Genomic DNA, 9,149 nt, shown 5'->3' on the forward strand with positions numbered 1-9,149 from the left:
ATCTCCTCCTCCTTTCACTCCTCCATGTTTCACCTCTCCATCTCCTCTTTTTCTCCTCAGCCACAGGGGACCCCAACATCTACAGGAAGCCTCCCATCTATCAGAGAACTGGTACAGTGCAGTTAGCCCCGCCTTAGCCTGCCTGTCCTCCTGTCAGTTTAGTCATGCTGTGTTTGAGTACTCGGTGTAGATGTTTTTACTGATCTATCAGTGTTCACCAACAGCCCCTTGTGACTCAGCATTGACTAGTATTGACGTCCCAGTTATCACTGAAATCGAAGCCGTCACAGACAAACACAGATGGATGGATGCCGTGCCTGGAAATGCACAAAAGAAATTGAGTTTGACTTGTACAGCCTGTTTTTAACATTAAGGATAAGGATCAATCAGACTAATTGCACCGGCTGTGTAAAGTGTTTAGTGTGCATGCCACAAGCGTACACACGCATGCCCGCTTCAGTGTGCAGTCGCTACGGCACGACAGGTTCTTGTCAGCAGACAGGGCTGGAATAGGCCACGAGTGAAGGCAGGGTTGCTCAGGCATGACAAGTGTTGAGTACATGGGACTCTGAGGACACAATTCAGGAGAATAAAGCAGAACAGTGGAACAAAGCACAGTGGATTATAACTGAATTTTTTTTATTTGCTATGTGGAGACTTCTTTTTTTTCCAGCCCAATAGTTGTTAGGCAGGGCTCAGTGTGTGATTTACCAGTCACTGTGATTGTGTTTAGTTTCTTTGTGTGTTTTTTTGTTTTTTTTAAAGGGAATTGGTAGAATGCAGAGACAGATGTTGCGCTCACTTTTGTAGAAAACTGACAGGGTGTGTGAGAGGGGAAGTCTGATTTCTTAATTGTGTGGATTTATGTTGTCGTTCAGTCAAATGGCGTGGCAGCGCAGTTAACGCAAGATGCTATTTTTGTCTCTTTTCCTCACAAGTCATTAAACTTAAATGCAGTTCAGCCGTCTGGAGAGCGTGCTCAAGCATAAACATTCATAAGGAAAAGAGTCACTATCCCCCCTATCACATTACAGTGGAAAAGGCTCTTAAGGTCTCTTGGAGGAGAGTTGTTTGTTGTTGTCCTGCATGTTCCTATGTATTGTTTGTGTGTGTGTTGGTATTTGTGGGTTAGTGAACTGTGTCGACCTGTGTGTAGACACTTCGCCCTTCTGTGTTACTCAGTTATAATTAGTACATCACTGGCCACAATTTTCTGTATATGATGAAGAAAGTACTCTACATCTGCGGTGTAAAATACGTTTGAAAACGTCCGTCACACCGATCCTCTCTGGTACTTGATGTTTCCTGAACAGCTGTTAATCATTATTTCCTCTTGAGTGGTGTTAAGTCAAAGCCACAACGGGCACATGTGGAGTTGCTGTGTGCATCAAAGGCCTGTTATGTACTAATCAGTCAACAAGTTTGCTACCTGTACAGAAAAGAGGCTGCCTCAAACTGCCTTTTTCGCTTTCTAGTTTGTCCTCGTTGCTCCATACGGGTAGCAAAGTTCTCACATTGCCACATCTCCCTCTGCGACGCTCCAATAATGTTTCCCTTTTCTTTTCACCTCTTTTTTATTGCATCCAATCACTTTTATTCACTTCCCACCACCTTCTGCTCCACTTTTCCCGGTGACCTTGCCACTGTAAGTATCTCCCTCCTCTCGCTGTTTCTGTCTCGCTGTCAGTAGATGCTGTAGATATTTCACATGTCTCTCTGGTGTGTGTGTGTGTGTGTGTGTACGGTTTGTGTCTGTCTTCCTGTGTTTGTGTTCCTGCGTCAGAGCTGTACAAACACACAGTGACAGAAATTTCAGTTTGCTGTCAAACTTTGTTCTGAATATGTGTGTAGGTGTGTAGGTGTTTGTGTGTGTGTGTGCAGGCACGCACGGGCGAGTGTGTACGTGTGTGTGTGTGTGTCTCAACCTGGTGCCGAGCTGACAGTGTGTGTCCCAAAGATGAGAATGTCTGCCATTGGTGTCATGCATCATGTATATAGGAATTCAATGGATCATGGATCGGGACTGGCATGGCTAATGGCTAACAGAGTGAAGAGCGATCTATCTGACATTACACTGCATGTCACCCCCATTGACTTCCATTGACTGTGCTTTAGTGCAGAGTGGCATCAATATCATCGCCTCACACCACTCATGAAGCGACTGTGTGCCTCAGGCTGAGCTGTAACTGAACTCACTTTAATGCTGGCTATTTTCATGCTGTTGGCTGAGGTATCGATCCCCTCTGACAGCAATGGTAGGATGATGACTGTGGATTTGTGGAGTACATGTACATGTACTCACTTGCTGTAGATCTGCAAGTTGTTCATTAACACGTTCTCTTCCTCAGCACATTACGGTGCGCTGTCTGCAATAGCTTGGCGTTATATGGGAAATGCACTGGTTAATTTTCTGCTGAGAGCTACATGAGAGGATCAATGCCACTCTCATGACTCAATTGACATGAAGCTGGAGTCAGGATATGGTTGGGTGTAGGGTAGTGGAGAATGGAAGCAAGGCAAACAGCTACTGTAATATAGCTACATAAAAATGTAGCAACATCGACTCTCACTAAGTATTCATTATACTTTGTTTAAACCAAGAGAAAACCAGAATGGCTAAAGTGCCACTGCTGAAACCACAAAATAGTCTGGCACATAACCACCAGTCTTTACACTCAAACCGACAGGATATAATGTTATTCAAGAGATCAATGTGTATCTGTCCATTCAATATGAAGCTTGAACCACAAGTCAGTTACTGTAGCTTGGCCCTGCATGAAGACTGAACCATAGAAAAACAGGGACCCTGCCTTTTTAAATTAAGTTAAGTTAAATTAAGTTAAATTAAAACAGTAAAATAACTGGTTTGACATATTACATATTATTTGTTTTCCCCTACTGATTCCTAGTAGTCTTGCTCCCAGCCAAGAAATAGTGAGACACATAAACCTCCTGTAAAACTGCACCTTGTTTTCACACTTTTGTATTGATTTAATAAACAAGATAATGTGTTTATTGAGCTTTAGAGGTGCAGGTAGGTTGATACTGTGTTAAGCCATGGTAACTATCTCCCCCCTCCAGCTTCATATTGAACTCCCAGCAAGAAAGTAAATAATCATATTTCCCAATATGCCAAACTCTTCCCCAAAGCAGAATCACCAGTTATCTCTGCTGCTTTGTCTGTTCTGTTATTTATATCTCACCAAACTCCGTCCACCTCCCCACAGACAATCACATGGACGCAGCCACCAAAAGCAGGACCAGCGAGGACATCCTCCGATCCTCCCGACTGTCCACCTACTCTCCTGAGCCATACACCCAGTCAGAGTCTGACTACTACCCGTACACCAGCTCCCCCAGGGGTAAGGAAAGACTTTAGAGTGGTGAGCTTTGTAGTAAATTCAATTTTCCATTGGTCCGAGAAGACAGACACGAGAGTACAGTTCATTTTGTAAGTCTCTGTTGTCATATTTATTCTCTCACCCGCTCCGTTACTGCCTTCCACTCTGAGCTCCACGTTCATACAAGGGAATCTCTTTCATCTCTCTCCTCTCTCAGCCTATCGGGTGCCGAGAAGACGCTTCTCGACAGGAGGAGATGAAGAGAGTTGGAGTCACAGTCTTCAAAGAGTAAGCGCTTCATTATTTTCTCTCCTCACTTTCTTCAACATCGGTTTGAAGAAAGTCCCCTCCTCGGTAACACCCATAAATAATGCACTTTTTATGGTATGATGCTTAAACTATCCTGCTTTTCTTTATTTGCTTCTCACACCATCTTTGCACATTACTTGTACACTTGTACATTAAATTAGCAGTTTTCCCTAATGTCTCTCTCTGGTTTTTTGTTTTTTGTTTCTCTCCCCCTCCACTCTGCATCTTGCCTCGCTCTCTTTCCCTCGTAGATTGGGAGTGGCATCGGGAGGATGATCCTAAAGGAGGAGATGAAAGCCAGATCTGGTTCCTATGACAACGACCCCTGGGGCAGCGCAAGGAATTCTCGTAGTGGGAGCAAGGAAACACTCAACACTACAGGCTATGGCACCACGGCGTACAACAACACCGTCAACGGCTGTAAGGATCCACCCTGCCCCCTGTGCATCTCCCTCTTTTGTCTCCCGTTATTTCTGTTTCTGCAAGTTCATGTGCACCGCCTCCGAATGTATTTCTGTGCAGCCACATCCCGCCCAGTGTAATCACATACGATGCCACGGGGGCTTTTTATGAGCCTGGGCGTACGCTGTCATTGGGGGTTTGGGGCGAGGGCAGCGAGGTTGCGGATGCAGGTCAGAGAGGGTCATGGCCGCTGCGGGCTCGCTGGTTTATTGAGGTGGAAAGATGGTGGAGAGGGGAGAACAGCTGCTGCAGAACCTCTGGTAGACCAGCAGGAGCGGCGGCGATGGCAGCACCAGATGTGGCCTGTCATTGTTTTTGGGGATATATCTGATCACACTGACTCTGAACATTTCAAACTACAGAAACCAGTTGTGCAGACGTGCCAGATGTGATGAGCTGAACCTGAACCCACCAGAGTTGTTTCTGTTTTGTAAAGGGTCAAGCTCCGGTGGTCACGCAGAGCTCTGGGAGGGTTATTTATTTTACCCCCTTACATGCAGACACCAGCCCGTCTTCATCTCTGTCCAAATGTCCCCCCTTTAGGAACTTCTTTCCAATTCCCTGCTCCGTCTTTCACTTGCTTTTTTCGGCTTTTTCCTCCTTCTCCCACTCCTGACATCATCGCTCTCTCTATATTCTACTCTGTTAACTCTCCATCTATCCATCCATCTATCTGTGTGTCTATCTCACTCGCATGCTCTCACAGCTGGTGTCCCATATCCTGTTTTATTTATGAGCAGTAAGATCTCTCATTAAAGCTGTTTCTCAGATGGGAGGGGACACGAATGAACAGGGCTCTGTTGGCGATGGTTGAAAGGCAACAAAGGCTTGTAACCGTACAAGCTGTGTAGGGCGATTAGATGGTGGAGCGTGGTGGTGTGTTTTTGTGCTGGTGTGATTGTATGTTTTTCTGTTTTTTTTTCTCCCCCCCCCCTCCTCCTCCTCTCTGAACCAGCCTTGCCTGGCCTCTTTCTGCCTTATTGCCCCTTTGATGTTTTGTATTCCTCCCAGGGCTTGACGGGTGCCCAACTTGCTCCTTTTCTGTTTCTTTGTTAAGCTTTCAACTAGACAGATGGCTGTCAAACCTCCTCAGCATTTTTTCTGAATATATTTTAAAAAACTGAATTGAAATTTAGAGCAAGTTAAAAATTCTTCAGTTTTTATATTTATTTTTCTTTCTTTCTTTCTTTCTTTTTTTTTGCAATAAGGGAATTGCCATGTAATTCTTATTTCTTTGTTTCACAGCACCACGATCTCAGTACAGCACTGACAGTGGTGAGTTTATCATTTACATTTCATAAATATCTTATACTGTAGATGCTTTGTGACTTATTATTTTTTTTAATGGACTATGACAACTGTCATGAAGTGAAGTGAATTTGTGCGGGATTCAATTACTTTGCAACACAGGGCTCCAGTGTTATTCTCACAGGTCTGAAACTTTTTCTGTTAGTCACGAGCGCCATCTACTGGCTTTAACCTGACAATGTCATTTCAATGTGCTTAACTACATGAAACCTGCTGGTTTGAAGCATTTTTCCACTGTTTCATTTTTGTTTGTTTGTTTTATTCAAGATTTTGTTTGTAAGTCCGCCTCACTACCAGGATATGGACGCAATGGCATCCAGAGGGTGAGACCACAGTGACAAGACATAGCACGATATGATGAGTCGTTTATTTGTCAGACATGCTTCTGGACTTTATTACAGAATATTTTAGTCTAAAATACATGGAACTATTTAACTCATTGTCCCTTTATACACCTGCAGCCTCAGAGTGCAGACTGTTACCAGTACCAGTACGACAGTGGCAGCGAGGTCAACTGGGGAAGTAGAGGTAATTTAATATGAATTGAAAACACCTACCACTCATTAATTTCAGTGTCTTTTCTGTCTATTGCACTGACTTGATTCTCTTTCTCTGTTCTCCCAGCAGAGTACAAGGTAAGGTTTTACCATAATCACTGAGCTAATTAATTCCATGTGAGGACTGCTGGCCAGACCAGGTCGCTGAGGTCTGATGGCTTCCTCTCCTTCCTGGCAGGTTTACCCCTATGAAGCACTCATTGTCACCACCAGAGGGCGCAACAGGCTGCCCAAAGACGTAGACAGAGCCCGCCTGGAGGTGAGCTGTGAATAAATTGCAGTATATGTTTAAGGATGGGGCTAATTGAGCTGAAATTGGCCTTGGCCTTTTAGCAATGCTAAAAGCTAAATGTTCACCAGCAGAACCGCACCTACCTGACAAACATGCCTCCACTCTCAATTTTCCTGAGTATAACAGGGTAAAATACTGATTTAACTATTTAATAGTCATATTTCTGTACATTTCATTTTCTTACACTATGATCTGATGTCTATTTGAAAATATAGGACAAATCCTGTTTTATTTTCTTTAAATACATTCAATTTTCACCCTTGCAGTGTAAGGCAGTTTACTAGTCAACTTGTTTCATGTCTTTAAAAATCCCCTGAACGACAAGAAATGTTATCAAGGATATGACCTTGCTGATTTCAGTGGTACCTGCTGTGAAACTTGACGTGATAACTGTGTGTCTCTTCTCAGCGTCACCTGTCTCCAGAGGAGTTTGTCCAAGTGTTTGGTATGACAGTGGAGGACTTTGACCGGCTGGCTCTGTGGAAGAGGAATGAGTTGAAGAAACAGGCCCGACTCTTTTAATAAAGCAAGGACATCCGTCAGTCACTGCCACAAGCAGAGCCGGACACTTGACTTGACTGTGGAAGATAAAGAGAAACGGGAGGATGGATGGCTTCTACTCAGTTTCACTGCCATGGCTGAGAACCTGTTTTAAATCTCCTCAGACGACGAACCAAATTCTGGTCACACCAGTGTGGACTTGTGGGATGCTGAGAGAGGGGGAAGAGGGGTGGGGGTGGTGGGGGGGGCACAGGGACATTATGCACAGATGGACTGACAAACTGTTACACGGTTGCCAGTGCAGCTGTGGTGATGTGCTGGAGTGAAGTGTATGCAATAGAGAGCGTAGTACAGTAGTGATGTGAAGGGGCGGAGGAAGGCCACACATGGAGACGACTGTGACCAGATCCACAGTACTAACATATATTGAGGAGAATTTTGGCTTTGCCTTATTTGTTATGCTCTCTTAGTTATGAGTGTGCAGCACCAGCAATCTGAATGAGTAGAATGTAGATACAGTTCATCATTTATGACACTTTATCGGTGTGAATGATTAGATGAGAAGAATGAGTGTGTGAGCAGACAGCATCACTTTGCTTTGGTTTCTAATGATGCATTTTGTTTACCTACTCCCTTGTTTTTTTTGTTTGCTCTTTCACATGGAATACTGTGCCCCTCTGGTTTACACTAATCCGTACAGAAACAAACATGAAGCAATCTGAGGTGGACACTACTTTTTCCAAACATAATGTGTGACCTGCATAGATGTGTGTGAAGATAAAAACCAAAGTGAGAATGCAAATATACAGATTAGCAGATCAATTCCATGTAATGTTATGACAAAATAGTAAAGGGTCATCAATAGGTGCAGTTCACTGTGCAGCTGTATGGTAACCTAAAAGAATGTGCAATCAAGTAGATTTAATAGTAAAACAAACACTCAGTTCAGTCCTGCTCCACATTTTCCAGCTCATTGCAATACAGTGGTGACTAAAGGTTTTCAGGACGAGGGTGATAGTCATCCATACATTTACATTCACTATTGTTTCTATTCTTTTAGAAGAATAATCCAATAATTTTGTAGCTACAGAGATTATATTCACACACAATGAAGCGCTCTGCAAGGTATTTAACACACTGACAAAGATCCAGGGTTGTTGAAGACTTTACTTCCTTGAATACTGTTATTTTTGATTTTGTCACTAAAAATTAAACTTCAAATCAAAATCCGCCCCCTCTCGTTTGTTTATATTTACTGTATGAACCATTGTGAGATACTGTTTTACTATTCCTTCCTTACCATTCAGAAAAGTGTATATACTGTATATCATATCATGTAAGAAAGTGTAAAAACTGATCCTTTGCTTCTCATGGTGTTTAATTGTCTCAAAACTTGCACACATAATAACCAACCATACTGTCTGTGAACTTCATCATTGCGAAGGATGAAGTAAAGTAAAGTTCAGTACACAAGTGGTTCAGTGTCAGCAGATTTGGCCATGTAGGCTATCGATAGGAATACCTTGTCATGTAATCAAGTTTGGTAAAATCTATGAATTCACTGTCAAAGTACATTGGCTGGTGAGATTGATGGTCATTGCTCTTCTACTCCAGGTGGAGGCGGTGTGGGACCAACATCCATTACTGGCTGAACTGTTGTTTCATATACTGTAGAAGACAAAATGTTGATAAACCTGAAATGTGTAAAAAAAAAAAAAGACCAGGATCTGTTATATTGCTCAGGCTTAAAATGAATTTAACCCATTTAAGACACTTATTATACTATGAAGTATTTTATGCCACTTTATTCTTCTGTTCTTCTGGAAAACATGGTACTCTTTATTCCTCTCATGTGTGACAGCTATAGTGTAAAGTCTTTATCAGTGAAACAAGAGTTTGACTTTTCCCAGAGTGACTCCTCACCAGGATCTCCACTTGAATCCCCATCTAGTTCCCCAACTGGCTCCTCACCACAGAAACCTGCCTGGGCTGTTTGGGAGCTGCTCTCAGTCAGACTGGGCCAAGGACGTGAGGTCTGTAATAAGAGTAGAAATCCTTATGACAGATGGGGGCACAGGAGAGCCACTGAACTCTGTCTGCTGCAGGTAAGAGCAGCATTCAGACAGGGGAAGTAGTGAGAGGCAGGTGTAGTTCCACTGGAGAAGTCTTAAAATAGAGAGAATTGGGGGGGGGGACTAAATAATTAAAAGTAAAAATAATTTATCAATGCAATGAAAGAAGAGAAAAAAGGAGACAAGGTGGCTGGCTGGATAAAAGTTGGTCTGGATCCTCTCATGTAAAATTGTGATTGGGCTAACTAATGAAATAGCATGAATTCTATCCCTCATTGTTCAATATGACTTTGACACAATATCTAAT

General features: G+C 43.0%; 1 protein-coding gene across 4 annotated transcripts in view; it reads left to right on the forward strand.

Moving 5' to 3' along the window:
* ablim3 (actin binding LIM protein family, member 3) overlaps positions 1–7,999 on the forward strand; it is a 44,921-nt gene extending 36,922 nt beyond the window's left edge. For 2 of the 4 annotated variants that reach the window (XM_085788337.1, XM_085788338.1), the window contains 10 exons: positions 61–111; positions 3,246–3,362; positions 3,559–3,629; positions 3,902–4,070; positions 5,358–5,387; positions 5,688–5,743; positions 5,882–5,948; positions 6,045–6,055; positions 6,156–6,236; positions 6,678–7,999. In XM_085788337.1, coding sequence (XP_085644463.1) covers positions 61–111; positions 3,246–3,362; positions 3,559–3,629; positions 3,902–4,070; positions 5,358–5,387; positions 5,688–5,743; positions 5,882–5,948; positions 6,045–6,055; positions 6,156–6,236; positions 6,678–6,791 — 767 coding nt within the window. In that variant the 3' untranslated portion in view covers positions 6,792–7,999. Of the gene's footprint in view, positions 1–60; positions 112–3,227; positions 3,363–3,558; positions 3,630–3,901; positions 4,071–5,357; positions 5,388–5,687; positions 5,744–5,881; positions 5,963–6,044; positions 6,056–6,155; positions 6,237–6,677 lie in introns of those variants that run through there. The other 2 variants (XR_015036775.1, XM_085788339.1) reach the window with 2 other exon arrangements.
* The last annotated feature ends 1,150 nt before the right edge of the window (positions 8,000–9,149 follow it).

The sequence above is a fragment of the Trachurus japonicus genome, chromosome 10 (genome assembly GCF_045865225.1).
Source record: "Trachurus japonicus isolate A0001 chromosome 10, Traja_1.0".
NCBI classification, from domain to species: Eukaryota; Metazoa; Chordata; class Actinopteri; order Carangiformes; family Carangidae; genus Trachurus; species Trachurus japonicus.